Source organism: Miniopterus schreibersii, assembly GCF_964146895.1.
Source record: "Miniopterus schreibersii genome assembly, chromosome: 2".
Classification (NCBI taxonomy): domain Eukaryota; kingdom Metazoa; phylum Chordata; class Mammalia; order Chiroptera; family Miniopteridae; genus Miniopterus; species Miniopterus schreibersii.
Window position 1 is genome coordinate 181,210,231 of NC_138102.1, and position 15,411 is coordinate 181,225,641.

The 15,411-nt window shown below is 46.5% G+C and overlaps 2 protein-coding genes across 3 annotated transcripts; both read left to right on the forward strand.

The window, feature by feature from the left end:
• Window positions 1–581: 581 nt before the first annotated feature.
• CBY1 (chibby 1, beta catenin antagonist) lies at window positions 582–8,564 on the forward strand. 2 transcript variants are annotated; one of them, XM_081129241.1, is made up of 5 exons: window positions 582–720; window positions 4,947–5,056; window positions 5,919–6,024; window positions 6,106–6,224; window positions 7,887–8,564. In XM_081129241.1, exons 1-5 carry the CDS (start codon window positions 597–599, stop codon window positions 7,965–7,967), a joined length of 540 nt encoding a protein of 179 aa, XP_080985367.1. In that variant the 5' UTR covers window positions 582–596; the 3' UTR covers window positions 7,968–8,564. The 2 variants fall into 2 exon arrangements, with proteins under 2 accessions (XP_080985367.1, XP_080985368.1); XM_081129242.1 differs by having other exon boundaries at window positions 622–720; window positions 4,979–5,056.
• A 2,663-nt stretch (window positions 8,565–11,227) lies between these two features.
• On the forward strand, window positions 11,228–15,231 carry TOMM22 (translocase of outer mitochondrial membrane 22). Its single transcript, XM_081129516.1, has 4 exons — window positions 11,228–13,358; window positions 13,624–13,742; window positions 14,180–14,297; window positions 14,538–15,231. The coding sequence occupies exons 1-4, from the start codon at window positions 13,242–13,244 to the stop codon at window positions 14,610–14,612; spliced, it is 429 nt and encodes a 142-aa protein (XP_080985642.1). The 5' UTR covers window positions 11,228–13,241; the 3' UTR covers window positions 14,613–15,231.
• Window positions 15,232–15,411: the final 180 nt, after the last annotated feature.

The window sequence follows — 15,411 nt, forward strand, 5'->3', positions numbered from 1 at the left end:
TGTAGAAACAGGTGAGAGTCGGGCGTGGGGAGGCGGGCGGGTGGGTCGCCGTCCTTCTGTCTGTCTTACCCGAAGACCTCGGCGGAATCCGACGAACTCGGGGCCGGTTCCGCCACGGGTCTCTCAGGCGACCCTGCAAAGGTCTGGATGAGACAGCTGACCCCCGTTGTCCCCACACCCACCAGGAGGGGTCCCGGGGGAGGAAGAGGAGGCGGGGCAAACAGGGAGACGCCCATTTTGCTACTGTGAGTCCTGGCGCTCCCCAGGCGACGCCGGGCGCGACCTCCCCGTCTCCACGTCGCACAACAATGGAACGTGCGGGAGCTTCGCGGGACGCGGTTACCAAAGGGACGGCCAGTGTAGGTTGGGGAGACCAGACCAATGGGTCCGTGGGGGGGCGAGTGTAGTTCTTCATCCTATCCTATATCAAGGGGACATGTAGGTGACTCCAGGAGACAGTCCCTTGTGGAATGAGTCGAACATGTGGAAGGCATTCCTCTTGCGTTTCTGGTGCTCCGCGAAGGCTCGTGCAGTGGGTCCCGCCTCGCCGGCCCCCCCCCGTTTTCTTGATGGTAGAGTCCGGGGCGGGGCTGCACATGCGCGCTGCAGGCGGGTGGCGGAGAGACCGGCGGCCGCGGTCGCCGCGAGAGGAGGGAGCGTTCGCGCGGCTTGCGGGTGGTCTAGGCGTTTACTGGGAAGCGTGCTTGTGGGGCGCGTCAGGTAGGTCTCCTAACCCGGCGTCTCGCGAGGGCCTGAGGAAGAGTAGAACGTCCGGGCGTTCCCCAGGCGACCTGTCCCCCCGGTAGCGAGAGCAGCGATGGCGCCGGGCGGGGGGCGGGGGCCGATGCCGGCTTCACGCCAGGCGGTCACCGCCCCTCTCCGAGTGTGTTCCCGCGAACGTAAGTTGGGACAGTCATTCCTCCCTTTAGGTGGGCTGCCAAGGGCGTGCGGGTGACCGTTAGTTCGCTACCGTCAGTTGAATCCACCAGCCCCGGGTGGCCGTGTACCTACGCGGCCAGTACTCGGCTGGCTCTGAACTCCAGGGGACGCGGATCCCTTTGAGAATCCGATGAAGGCCGAAGACTCGTCTTCTTGTTAGACTAAAATACCATAATGTTTCCTATGGCCCATTGCAAACTGTAAAGCACCGCACGGTAATGAAGCGATGATCATCACCCGCGCAGAGGAGTAGGCCTTATTTTGAAGCCCAATTCCACCACCTTCCCACCGTGTGACGGGGGCAAGTTACTTAGCTTTCCAAGCCTCAGTTCTCCCATCTGCACATGGGGACATCCTTGGGTTGCTGTGAGCATCAAATGCCACAGCTTTTTATAAACACTAAAGCACTTTAACAACCTGTGAGTCGGATACTGTTATTACCTCTCCTTACAAATAAAGACTCCTGAGGCTCAGGGAAGGCAAGTGGTCCCTCTGGGGTGAGCTGGTTGGAATCCAGATGCTCTCCCTTAACTTCTTTTGTGCTGAGCCCTCTCTCTCCCCGGAATTTCACTGGACGGAAGGCTGCCAAGGGGACCTCTGGGTCCACCTTAATGTTCCAAGACCCATGGGTTTCAGCCAGAGTTGGCTGTGGATTATTGAATCTGATTTAAAAGGCAGCTAGTGCAGACCTTTCCTTTTCCTCATCTGTTGTATATTGATGATGGCTCTCAGCTGAAGGGTTATGAAAATTAGTGAGGTCATTGGTGCAGTGTCCCTGTTAAAACCCTGAGAAAAAAGTAACCAGGGTAAGTTACTGCAACTTAGCAGGCAACTGAGGGGCAGAGCCAGGCCTGGAACTTGCTCTGTTGTGTCCAGGTGATGTGCTCAGGCAGAGCGCTATTAGCACAATTTGGGGCTTTGCAACAACTTGTTTTTTTTTTTCCTTTTTCAAATGTCTCCAGGTACTTGGAGAGACATGCTGCTTTTTATCTGTTTTTTTGCTCATTTGTGTTTTTTCCTAAGTAATACATAAATATATTATTGTAATAACTCATTAAATATGGAAGTATATTTCCTTTTTAATTTTTCTTTAGAAAGAGAGGAAGGGAGGGAGAAACATTGATGTGAGAGAGAAATATAGATTGGTTGCCTCTCGTACACACCCCAGCCGCAACCTAGGTATGTGCTCTGACCCGGAATCGAACTCAAGACCTTTTGGTGCACTGGACAATGCTCCAACCAACGAGTCACTGGCCAGGGCTGGACATATATTTCTTTAATATATTTTAATATTGTGACATATGAAATTTCCACTATTTTTAACCTATAAAATGATAATTTTATTGGAGTCAGCCATTCTACTCCCCCTCCCATATACAGCTGTCTCGTTGCCTTTCCTTGCCATTTAGTACTCCATTAAAAGAATGTGCCACAATCTATTTGGCTACACCAGCCATTGATAGCCATTTTGGATTATTTCTTAATTTTCACTGTTAACAATAGAGAACACTTGTGTGAACATGCCCAGTACTTTGTGGAGGGTACGTTTTAGAAGTAGATTTACTAGCCAAAAAGTATGCCCATTTAAAATGTTGCTAGGTTTTGCCTAATTGAAAAATTACAGCATCTTAGGTTTCCACCAAGAGAATGTTTTTCTCCACACCCTCACCAGTACTGGATATTACTATTCATCTTCGAAATTTTGCAAATATGATGGCTGGAAATGCTTCTTCTTATGATGTATCCCACAAATTATTAATACAGAGGTAATTTGCTGTATACCGTTAGCCAACTGTGGCTGTGGACGTTGGGAAAATTGCCTAATTCCTCTGAGCCCTAGTTTTTTTATATCCAATACGGATGAAAATACCTACCTTATGAGGTTGTTGCAAGGGATACAAGAAATACAGGAAGCGTGTCTAGCATTGGGCCCAACCTATAATGGATACGCAGGAAGTGATACTAATTTTTGTTGCTGTGCCCTTTTTTGAGTTAAAATCTTTCTTTCTGGATGCTCCTGTTCCATTCTTGTTCTGCCCTCTACAGACATAAGATTAATTGCCTTCTCTCTTCCACCCTTTTTTTTTCTCCAGCAGAAACAATGCCAGGGTCTTCCACTGTGTTTTGGGTGATGTGGTAACACAGCTTAAAACTCCCTCAGCATCTTGGTCCCCACTGCTCTTCTGTCCACCACCAAGCTGGAAGCATTCTGTTTGTCCAAGTCCTAAAGTGTTGTGCCCAGGCCCAAATGCCATTCCATAGCTTGTGGGCCTACTGCTTTTTGTCATTACAGACACACACCTACCATTAAGCACACACTGCTAAATATATTTACTTATTTATAAATCATATATACATAACTCTGTATTGTATATTGTAAAACTTCCAAAGAAGTTTTAAACTTTTATCATTAATTTTAGTGATATTAATTTTTACATCACTAAAAATAGCACAGAAGTTTTTCTTCATGTTTTCATTGAAAAACATGTCTTGCTAATTGTGTTGGATTTATACTGTGAGTTATCTTTTAATGATAGTTGATATAAAACCTTGTTTCAAATAGTCTTGAAGTTTCCTCTTTTTTTGGCCAACTTCTTGTCAGATATGATGAACTCATTACTGTTTTTATCTCATAATGTAGTGAAGGAAAATCTTACACCTAGGACTAGGGAAAGCGAGAGCTCTGCCACTTTCTTTTTGCTCACTTGTGCTTTCACTATTGTTATCATCAATCTACAGTTTCTTAGAAAGAATCTTTTTAAGCTACTTGTGTGTTATGAGTTAAAACTGGGTAATATATGGGAAGTAATGAACCTTGACTCCTGTCTCACACACTATACAAAAATTCCCAATGAATCATAGTCCTAAGTGCGAAAGTTAAACAATAAAATTTCCAGAAATTAATATATGAAAGTACCATGACTTTGGAGTAGACAGATTTTCTTAAATAGGACACCGAAACACTAATCATTAAAAAAAATGGGTAAATTAGATTCCATTAGAATTAAGAACTTCTTTAATCAAAAAGAAACCAATAAGAAAACAAAAGGCAAGTTCTAGATTGGGAGAAGATATTTTCAGTATTCTCTGTATATACAACAAAGGACTTGTATTCATCATATGTAAAGAACCCTTACATATTAATAAAATAAAAAGACAACCCAATAGAAAAAAGACAAAGACTGGAACAAGCATGTTGCAAAAGAGGGTATCCAAATGAGCATATGAAAAGGTGTTCGATTTAATTAGTTATTGGGGAAAAAGCAAATGAAACACAATGTGATACCACCACATACCTACCAGAATGGATAAAATTAAAACAATAAGAAAGCCCTGGCGAGTGTGGCTTGGTTGGAGCATCATCCCATACCCCAAAATGTCACGGGTTTGATTCCTGGTCAGGGCACACACCCAGATGGCAGGTTCGATCCCTGCAGGGGCATATAAGGGAGTCAGCCAATCAATATTTCTCTCTTTCTCCCTTCCTCTCTAAAATCAATCAAAACATATCCTTGATATGGTGGGTGAGGATTTTTTTAAAAAAGGGAATCTGCAGAGGCTGTTGCCTAGTGTGATTCCTACCAATGTACGGGAACAAGTAGATTTGTATTCCTTGCTCTAGACTATAAACCTGGTGATGTCAACTTGTGACAAAATTTAAGATAGGCAAGTTAGGCACTTGCCTGTGGTTAATATAAACTGTAGAGCCACAAACACCTGTGTTCAAAATCTAGCTTCCCCTTAGGACCTTAGTCTTTGTAAACCTTGTCTGTCCAATGGCGATAATGAGGGGAGCTAAACAAAGGGTGGTCGTGACACTCGAGATACTGTGTACAAAGGTTTTAGCATACTGCCTGCCTGGCACACAGTGAGCTCTCAGCATGTGGGAGCCGTTACCAGGATTGCGAATAGCCATGTAAAATGTATGTTTTCATGGGTTTAGGACAGTGACATAAAATCGCTGACTCAATTGTTTGTACCCCTGACTTGTTCTGACCCTTGCACAGGGGGCATTGACCTTTCCTTCGTCATGCCAAAGATGCCTCTCTTTGGGAATACGTTCAGTCCGAAGAAGACTCCCCCTCGGAAGTCTGCTTCTCTGTCCAACCTGCATAATGTGAGTGTCAGTACTAGGGTCAGCCTGGTGTGCGCGTGATGAGTGTTGAACCTGGTCTCTGATGGAAAGTGGGGTTCTCCAGAGGCATCCAAGTAGGAGGGCATCCTTTTCATTCATATTGCTCTTGCTAAAATCAGTGTTAACTCCTATTTGGGAATTACTGTCAGAGCTTGTTGAAGAACCTAATAAGATAGTCAATCTCATTATGATTTTTTGCTCCAAATGTTACCCAGTTTGACTTCACTTCATTCCCAAGACATGGCCAGGAATTGATTTTAGTCACTTCTAAGAATCAAATCATTCTTTAAGGAGGATGTTTTGCCCCCATTAATGGCCTTCAAAGGGGTATGTCACAGAGGTAGTTTCCAAGCTACTGGAGGGCAGAGCTGGTCTCAGTCATCTCTGAATACCCAGTACTAGTCCTGATGCAGGCTGGGTTCTCAGCGAGTTGTAGAAACATCAAAAAAGTACATTAAAGAACAGCTACTGGTAATAGGTCATTAGCATGTTCTGCCTTGTCCATGACATATATAGCTCCACAGTAAGCAGATGGTAACTTAGGGGCTTATTACAGTTAAAAAGGATTTTTCACAGTAGATGTAAAGTAATTTATTTTACAAATTTCAGCCTATATAGGTTTTTCAGAAAACATCTAGTGTATAAAGCAGTATTTTTCTTATAGTTTAAAATTTTTTGTTGCATCTTACTTGATTTTCTGACTTTAAAAAATATTATTAAATGTACTGGGTAATGGTTAGAGGGAAGAAATGAGTAAGTGGGGTCCTGTAGTTAGGAGAAACACTGGGACTAGAGCCCAAGTGCCATGGCCTTCTGAAGCTGGCATGCAATGTCTCACTCACAGTTGGATCGGTCAACCCGCGAGGTGGAGCTGGGCCTTGACTATGGAACTCCCACTATGAACCTGGCAGGACAAAGCCTGAAGTTTGAAAATGGCCATTGGGTAGCAGGTGGGCTGATTTCTTGCCATTTTGCCTAACAAGATTGTGGAAGGAACTCCCCCTTGTAACTGCTGGTTCTCTTTCTACCAGAGACAGGGATTAGTAGCGGTGTGGACCAAAGGGAGGCCCAGCGCCTCCGGAGGCGGAACCAGCAGCTGGAGGAAGAGAACAATCTCTTGCAGGTGAAGGTGGACGTCCTGCTTGACATGGTGAGGATCGTGATGGGAAGGGCCGCCCAGGCTTCCTTGGGAGGGAGGCTCCACCTTAAGTCAGTTCATCAGCTCATACCTCGTGAGCACCACTTTGCCCAGGTACACTGCTTTGAATATAAAGATACAGAATCAAATCAGACACAGACCCTGCCCTCAAGCACTCGCAGTCTAACAGGGAGATGGACAATAAATGCAATGACAGTGCCTCGTGGTGAGGGCAACAGTTAGAGTCTGTACAGGGCCTGGTGTCAGCACATAATAGAGAAAGTAATTCTGTCGAGACGGGAGGACACCACATAGGAAGGGATGTTTGAGCTGACTATAGATCAGTAAAGGGAGGAATGGAGGCTGGGGTGCAGGCGTTCAGGAAGGAGGACAGTCTGCTCATGAATTGGAGATGCCCTGTACCGCGCAGGCATTCATCAGTGCCTGGCGAAGACCTGCCCGGGGGCACTCTGCATTGACATCAGTTTCCCATGGCTGGTAAAAACCCAGCAGGCTGTTGGGCCTAGAGATACATGTGAAGGTTGGTTGAGAGGCAGGAGAGCATACACTGGAGCGGTTAAGAGCGTGGGTGCTGCAGCTAAACTCCTGGCTCCTTGCCCAGCTCCACACTGGTCATGTCTTTGGCAAGTTACTTACCTGATCTGTGTGAAGAACTCATTTCTTCAGCAGTAAGATAGGCATGATAGTGGGACTCACCTTGTAATGCGTTAATAATATAAGTGAAGCACTCGGAATAGTGGATGGCTCAAGAAGTGTAGGTCTCATTTCATAGTAAGTTGACCTCTACTTTAGAGAGTTTACATCTCTGTCCCTGTGGTGAATATCTAGTCCATTGAAAGGTCCTGATGAGGAAAGTGGCACTCTTCTTTAAGCACTTTCCCCCTACGCATCATTATGGGAGCTACAGCTCAGAAGCAACTAATCCTTTAGCTTAGAATCACCAATAACTGCCTTTTTTTTTTTTTTCCAAATTATAAGAGCAAGTTTATTTAGAAAGTTACAGAGGTAGTCCGGCCAGTGTGGCTCAGCAGTTGAGCATCGACCTATGATCTAAGAGCTCCTGGTTCGATTCCCAGTCTGATGCCCGGGTTGCAGGCTCCATCCCCAGTGAGGGGTGTGCAAGGAGGCAGCCGATCAATGACTCTCATCATTGATGTTTCTATCTCTCTCTCCCTCTCCCTTCCTCTCTCTGGAACCAATAAAGATACATATTTTTTAAAAAGTTACAGAGGTAGTAGAAGTGAGCCACCTGGGCTGCCTGTGTTCAGGAAACCAGTTACAGAAGCAAAAGAAGGGCACTGAGAGCTTAGGAGAGAGAAAGGCAAAGGTAATGTGCCTGCAGGGGAGGAGAGGGGGGTGGGAAAGGCAAGGAGGTGCTCCCAGCCTTTTTCTTCCCCCGAGGCCTGCTGTACTTAATGCTGTGAGTGCCCTGCAGTTCTAGGTGATCAAGATCGTGAATAGAGTGGATTGTGAAAGTTCTTCAAGTACTTGAGGTGCTTACGTTCAGTCTAGATACCAAGTGTTTCATCACGGAGGCAGGCAGGCGGTGTTACGGAATGCCAGGGCCTTCACCCAGTGTATAGGGCTGGCCTTGCAAACCTGAAACCCAGCCGAGAATGTCCTCTTTCTGACGGTCTGCTTCTTTACTTTCAGTTCTCTGAGACCACTGCCGAATTCCAAATAATGAAGAAGGAACTGGAAGAGCTGAAGAGTGTCAACCGGAGAAGGAAATGAAGACCTTCAAAGACGTTCGTTAGAATAGGAAGAACTCTACTGATCAGAGGAGTAGAATATAGCAGAGGGGTTTTTGTTTTTTTAGCCAAACTAGTGGATTAGATCCTGGGAGAGAGTACCTGTAATGGGGCCAAAAGGCACCGGCACCCTTGAGTTGCCAATAGAAAGGGGACAACATAATGGAGGAAACCAGGATGCACCAGGCTGGGGCAGTAAAGAGCAGGGTACTCTGGCTGCACAGCATAGGGAGGCTGGTCTGGGAACAGGCCTCGGCAGGTCTGGAGCGATGATAAGACTTTGGGTGCTCTCTCATTGGATAGACACTCTTGGGAGAAGCAGCTGGAATTCATAGAGTCCCCTCACACTGGTGTTTGTGGCCTGGCCCCAGTTCTAAAGAGCCCTGTATTAGGGGGTCTCAGAGGACCAGCTCCCCTGTCCTCTGCCCTTCAGGTCACACTAAAGAGTGCTCCTTCCCCAGATCTACAACCTCTGGCTTCAGCTTCTCAGCAGCAAGCATCAGTCTTCCATGCAACACTATATTTTTGTGCTACTTTCTTGTTTACACTACTTTTTTAAATTAAATGATGTTATATAATCTCTATGGCCAGAGTGAAAAAACACACGCATCGGTTCTCAAAGAAGTAAGTGGAGTCTGGAGACTAAGGTGTTGCTCCATCCAAAGACAGAATTTGGAAGTTGTGGGGAAATGTCTCTGTTGTAGGGGAAGCTGTCCAGCTTCTGGGGCACTGGCAGAGGCTGACCTGGAACAAAAGTCTCTCTGCCCTAACTCCCCTCCCCGCTCCCCCTCCTTCCCTCCCCCTCCCCTCCCTCCTCCTCCTCCTGGAAGTTGGGACTAGCCAGGATCTGGTGGCAACCAAGTGGTTGGGGTGGGGGCTAGATTCCTAGAGTGGGAATTCATACCTGAGTCTGTGAGCTGAGCTGCTCTGGCTGGAGGAGGGAGCCAGCCAATCAGTGAGAGGAAATCCAGCTCCGAAAGTCGGGGGCACTGAGGGTGGGGACGTAGAGCCCAGGGATGACTGCCATGGTCAGCAGTTACATGCCTGGGACGGGCTCAGGTCCTTGCCTGCGTTTTGTTCCTCGGCCCAGCCCTGTGGAGCAGGGACTAAGCATGCCTATTTGCAGACAAGGAACCAGACTCCAGGACTTCAGAAACTGGGCTAGGGTCGTAGAGCCTGTGGACTGAGCCACAGCGAGAGGAGTGAGGTGGGGACTGCCGCGACAGCCTGCTGTTCATAGTTCCTCCTCACAGCCTGCTCCATGGGGCTGGGTGGAAGCTCCAGCCCCTAACCTCACTTGCTGACATGGAGGGAAGAACATGGAGAAATTGGAGGGTACAAATGCACACAGGGCGTCAGTCCCCAGGTGCAGGCAGCGGGAGCAATCCAGACCACTACGTTAGCAAACATTTATGGAGCGCCTGTGATGCCAGGCACCCATTTCTAGTTCTCAGGAGAATCCTTCAGCCTTGTTAGGATCAGTCCCTGCTTTTAGACGAAGAAACCAGCCCAGCAAGGTGACAGCTGGAAGGAATAGAGCCAGGACCAAAACCTTGGGAATCATGAGGGGCAGGTTTGGTTGTCACAATGATATGGGTCCTGGGGCTCAACACCAGCATGTGGGACAGTTCTGCAGTGAAGGACTTTTATTTTGAGCGATAGGGTAGTGAACCATTGGTGAGTTTGAGCAGAGGAATGCTCTGATCAGTTTGTTTTATATTTATTTTTTAAATATGTTTTTATTGATTTCTAAGAAGGAGGGAGGGATAGAGAGAAACATTGATGAGAAACATCAATCGGCTGCCTCCTGCATGCTCCCTATTGGGGACTGAGCTTGCAACCCAGGCATGTGCCCTGCCTGGGAATTGAACCTGTGACCTCTTGGTTCATGGGTTGTAGCTCAACCACTGAGCCATGCTGGCTGGGCTGATCAACTTTTTTCAAAGGCTCCCTCTGGCTTCTCTGGTGAAAACAGACTGGGGGGGGAGGGGCAAGGCTGGGACCAGAGAGGTGGCAGTAAAGGGAATGAAGTGGGCAGACTAGATATTGAAGGTGGAGCCCATCAGTGTTTGCTAATGGGTGTGGGGTGTGAGCCGAGTCAAGGATAATTCTATTGATGAAAGTCTCTAAATGAAAAGGGGAAAAAATCCATATCTCACCACCCTAACCTTTCTTTCCCCCATTGAGATCCTATATACTTCCAAGTTCTTACCTTTTTAGTCAGATACATTCTTCAGGTTCTGGCTAAAATTCTTCCTCCTCAAAGGCTTTATTAACCAAATCTACTAAATATGGGGCACCCAAGTAAAGAGTGCTATCTTGTTGAGATTATCTCTCATAATCACTACAATTTTGTGAATTTTTGTGCCGTGTGGTTAGGAAAGGACTGTTTCTCTGAAGAGCAGAGATAGAAAGTTCTGTGAGTGTGAGGGGCAGTTAGCGCAGGATTAGAGGCAATAATCAGGAGGTTTTGCAGTTTGAGGCCTAGCAAGGGGATCCATATGTACAACTGGGCAAATAAGAGCTAATGTGTTTGTTTTTTTTAAATATATCTTTATTGATTTCAGAGAGAGGAAAGGAGAGGGAGAGAGAGAAATAGAAACATCAATGATGAGAGAGTCATTGATCAGCCCACAACCGGGGCATGTGCCCTGACCGGTAATTGAACCCCTATTGCCTGGATCCTAGCTCAAGGCTCAACCGCTGAGCCATGCCCGGCTGGGCTAATGTGTATTTTTTATTGGGTGAGGGGTGGAGGGCTTATAGCTTTTCTGAAAGTCTCAAAGGGATTTCTTCCCTCCACCAACCCAAATTAAGAACTATTTTACCAGTTTCAAATTTAACAGGACAGAAACAGGGTGGGTGGAAGTCATGGATTTGAGGGATAGAGAGTGAGGACAGAGCTGGGGGTGGGGTTCTAGAACAGCCCATCTCCATCCAAATGGCAGAGCCACCTTTGCACCAGGCATGGGACATCATCTCATTTGGTGGCATCCCTACTTGTCCCCCTTGTCCTTTGACCCCTGGCCTGGCATCGGTCTTACCATATGTCTTCTTTGCTGCCCCTGAGCATTTCCCTGTTATACCTTCAGTGAAGCCACCACCCCTGGTTTTTCCTTCCTCTCCAGCAGCTCCTTGAACCTCTTGGTGTGGGGGAAGAGGCTCCCCTCCCCCCAAACCTTAAAAAATTTTTGATAGGTATGACTATTTGCTTTTAATTTAAAAACTTACAGCAAAATATACAACATAAAATTTACCATCTTAACCATTTTCATGTATCAGTTCAGTACATTCATAATGTGCAACCACCACCACCATCCATCTCCAGAAAAAACTTTTCATCATGTAAAACTGAAACTCTACTCATTAAACTCACTCCTCACTTCCCTCTCCCTCAGCCCCTAGCAACCACTTTTCTACTTTCCATGATTTTAAGTATTCTCACCTTTATTTTAATTTTTTTTAAATATGTTTTTTGGGGTTTTTTAGAAAGAGAGAGAAATATCTCCTGCAGGCTCCCTACTGGGGTTCAAGCCCAAAACTTGGGCTTGTACATCAACCAGGAATCAAACCCTCTGAGCCATACCAGCCAGGGCTCTGCTGACCTTTCAATGTCTTATTCCACAGGGTTCCATCCTCTGTCTTATTCTGCCTTTTCTAGATCATCTCATCCACTCCTAAGGCTTTGAATACTCTGCACTGCCTGATTCCCTTTTTTTCTCCTGGCATTTTTTTTAATTGTTAAAAGAGCTCTTTAGTCTTAAACATAGGATTTTTAAATCATGTGTTGCTCTTTTGAATACTATAAACAAAATTAATTGGTTAAAGTTTTTCTAAAACTTCACATTAGCATTGTGACTTCTACTTGAAGTCACTGATATCTCTCTATTTTCCGCATAAGATTGCCTTTGCTATGTTGGTCTTCTAACATTTTTTAAAAGAGCCCATAAAAGAATCAAAAGCCATTGGCACTGGCCTCTTAAGCTGCCCTTGCATTGATGTAGATCTAGCCTACTTAAAAAAATAAAAAAATTTAATATGCAAAAGAAACATAATTCATAAGTGTACAGCCTGATGAGTTGTCCAAAATGAACACACTCATGTAACACACCACCCAGGTCAAGAAATGAACTTTACCAGCAGCACCCCAAAAGTCACTCCCACCCCTTCCCAAATATTACCCCCTTCTCCCCTTCAAAGGTAATCACGATCCTTCTCACCATTGATAGGTTTTGCCTGTTTTTGAGCTTTATATAACAATCATACAGTAGGCACCCTTTGTGACATGAAAACTTTTTGTAGTCAGAGCTGCCCTGTCCATAGGTGAATGAAACGGGCATAGCTGGGGGAAGTGCAAGCCCTCCTACTCCAGAACGTGTAAGCATAGGACAAAACTGCCTGGCTTCATCATGGTGCATCAGGTAAGGATTTGGAAGGTGCAATCCTGAGACCCGATACCATGGTCAGTCGGCTAAATATGTATATCAAGTTACCTTTGTATTAAATAACTTGTGGGCACATTATAAAAAGCATTTTCATCTTTCATAGGCAAAAATTAAAATATGGATAACACCTAATTCTGGGGAGGGTATGGGGAAAAGGACATTCACTTTTCATTCACTATTGTGAAAGTATGTAATTTCAAGGGCAATGAGCTAATACCTAGCAAAATTTTCAGTGTTCATACTTTTGGGCAGCAAATCAACTTCCAGAAATCTATCCTCCAGAAATACAGCAACCCTTACTGTGCCTCAATTTCTTCATCTCTAAGATAGGGATAATAGTACCTCAATACACAAACAATGCCAGCTACTTAAATACTAACCTTTGCCTTTGTTTTAGTATATTGGGTCTGTTTACTTGATGCTTTACTAAAAGACCAACAAACCTTCAAATCTTTTATTTCTACCAAACACTCCACGCAGGTAAATGAAACTGGATTAGTGTTTCTCTAAGGGCGATCCCTGGGAGGCTTGTTAAAATGCAGGTTTCTGGGCCCACGCGAAACCCAAGGCACAGAATTACTGCGGAAGCACCCCGACTCTGCGCTTCAGCAAGTTTCCACGGTGTTAATTTCCACTGAAATCTCAGCCGCTTCCCGGCTTGGCTGAAGGCTGATGACGACCGCCGGCCAGAGGGCGTCGCTCTCCCCGAGCCCTGCGGACTCCGGCTCCCGGAAGGGCAGCTCTATCTTTTCTCTGCGTTACACTCGTCGCCTCTTTTCCGATTCCGGTGTCGTCCCCCCCCCAATACAGTCATGGCCGCCGCCGTCGCTGCTGCAGGTCCTGGTGCTCCCCTGCCCCCTGACGAATTGCTTCCTAAAGGCGATGCGGAGAAGACTGAGGAGGAGCTGGAAGAGGAAGACGACGACGAGGTACTGGGGCCCCGCAGGGCGAGGCGGGGAGCGGGGTCCGAACAGGAGCGTGCCGCCCGGGGGTGTGGGCTCCGCATGCTGCGGGATCGGGGCAAAGGCGCGTCATGGAGCCTGGAGAGGCCGGAGCGGAGGCGTCTCTTCGGGGAGGCGGAGTTAGTGGCCCCACTGGGTCTAGGGTGCCCTAGCTCCAGGGTGTTCCGCATGCCCCGGCGTCGGGGAGAGGTTACCGCTGCTTCGGCCAAGACCTGGGCCTCTTCCACCACAGCCAGATGAGACCCTGTCGGAGAGACTCTGGGGGCTGACGGAGATGTTTCCGGAGAGGATCCGGTCCGCGGCCGGAGCCACTTTTGACCTCTCCCTCTTTGTGGCTCAAAAAATGTACAGGTAAGAGACAGGGGCAAAGACATTGGGGTGTGCCTGAGATGCCATGAATGAACACGGGCTTTGGAAGTAGCATACCTTCGTTGGAAGCCAGCCTGCTACCTAGATCGTTGAGTGACCTTGAAATTCTGGTACCTTAGCCTTTATTAGTCTCAATTTCCTTTTCTGTAAGGGGGGATTCTTGTTGGGCAGGGTCGTTGTTAGGCTCGTTTCCGATGATGTGAGATAACGTGTTAATTGTAAGAACAAAGGAGAAGGTTAAAACTGCTGTCACTAGATAGAGCTACCAGAACTGCTCCTTGTTTCTGGTGGGAGCGTGGTGCAAGAGTTAGGTAGAGTACATCTGTCATAAACATTGGCATAGGCAGCGTGAGGAATTTGGTTCCTGTTGGTGCAGCCCTCTGGTTTTGCCTCACCGTGCTCGCCACCGCGCTCTGCAGGTTTTCCAGGGCAGCCTTGTGGATTGGGACAACTTCCTTCATGATCCTGGTTCTCCCTGTCGTCTTTGAGACTGAGAAGTTGCAAATGGAGCAACAGCAGCAACTGCAGCAGCGGCAGGTGAGCTGACTCTGGGCTTCTTGCCAGTGGTGGAGACTCAACTTGGTTGTTTCTCCAGCACCTGGGTAGACCAACAGTTAATGTGTGGGTAGGGATTGGGATCTGGCCCATGTTCTTTTACCTACTTGATTGTGCTGTCAGCATTGTTTTTGTAGACCTTGTGTGCCCCCTATCAGGTAGGATTTAAAATGATATCCCTGGATCTGTATAATGCCTTACATCTTTCCTTTTCTATTCCAGATTCTTCTAGGGCCTAACACAGGGCTGTCAGGAGGAATGCCAGGGGCACTACCTTCACTTCCTGGAAAGATCTAGTTTATTACTGCTATATTTGACCTGTCTTGGTGGGAGAAGTTTGAAAATTCAATAGTGTTTGAACTGCTGATTTTTTTTTTAACTTTGGCACATTGAGCTACTTAAACCTGGTTGGGAGAATCTTCACCACATTGTCTCATGGAGAGATTCCCAACTTGCAACTGTGCCCTCCACGCTATCCTGACTTACTACTTCTGTCCTCACTCTGATACCGGAGTGCAGCAGTACAGATGGTTACTCCAACTCTGGCCATCCCACTTCTTTCACTAAATTACTCCTGACTGGAAGATCTCAGTGTCTCACTGTGGAGTAGGAACTGGTGCCATTGGGAAGGATGTACCCCTGACCATTAACAACAGTTTTGTTTTGATGTGCACACTATACGAAATACAGAATGCATTACAGCTGTAGTGTAAAAGTAGCCACTGTGAATTTCTATGTATGTTGGAAAAGAGAGAGGTCGGCAGCAGCTTCAGCCACAGGATGGGGACTGTGGAGGGCAGAGCAGGAGCTCACTTCCTCTGCACATTTTAGCTATTAGACCTGTGTGTGTGTCTAAAAGAGGAAAAAGTCAGTGCCCACTTTTGTAATTAAACATTAAAAATTATTCCAGCCAAAAGTGTCATGCATGTGCTTCTGATACGCACCTTGAAACTTCTTAGATCATTTCAGAAGGACAAATTCGTGGACAGCCACAAAACACAGTATATCGCCAGAAGATGACTTGTGATGTTAGTGAATTCCTTCTAAAGTAGCATCATACTCAAGTTGACCTTTTTTCTTTATGCACATAATTACA

Bases quoted from the DNA above. Each gene is read 5' to 3' on its own strand.
- CBY1 (XM_081129241.1), top strand. From the start codon at position 597: ATGCGCGCTGCAGGCGGGTGGCGGAGAGACCGGCGGCCGCGGTCGCCG. The intron at 721-4,946 runs GTAGGTCTCCTA...ACCCTTGCACAG, and splicing joins GTGCTTGTGGGGCGCGTCAG to GGGGCATTGACCTTTCCTTC. The intron at 6,225-7,886 runs GTGAGGATCGTG...CTTTACTTTCAG, and splicing joins TGGACGTCCTGCTTGACATG to TTCTCTGAGACCACTGCCGA.
- TOMM22 (XM_081129516.1), top strand. From the start codon at position 13,242: ATGGCCGCCGCCGTCGCTGCTGCAGGTCCTGGTGCTCCCCTGCCCCCT. The intron at 13,359-13,623 runs GTACTGGGGCCC...CTTCCACCACAG, and splicing joins AAGAGGAAGACGACGACGAG to CCAGATGAGACCCTGTCGGA. The intron at 13,743-14,179 runs GTAAGAGACAGG...CGCGCTCTGCAG, and splicing joins GTGGCTCAAAAAATGTACAG to GTTTTCCAGGGCAGCCTTGT.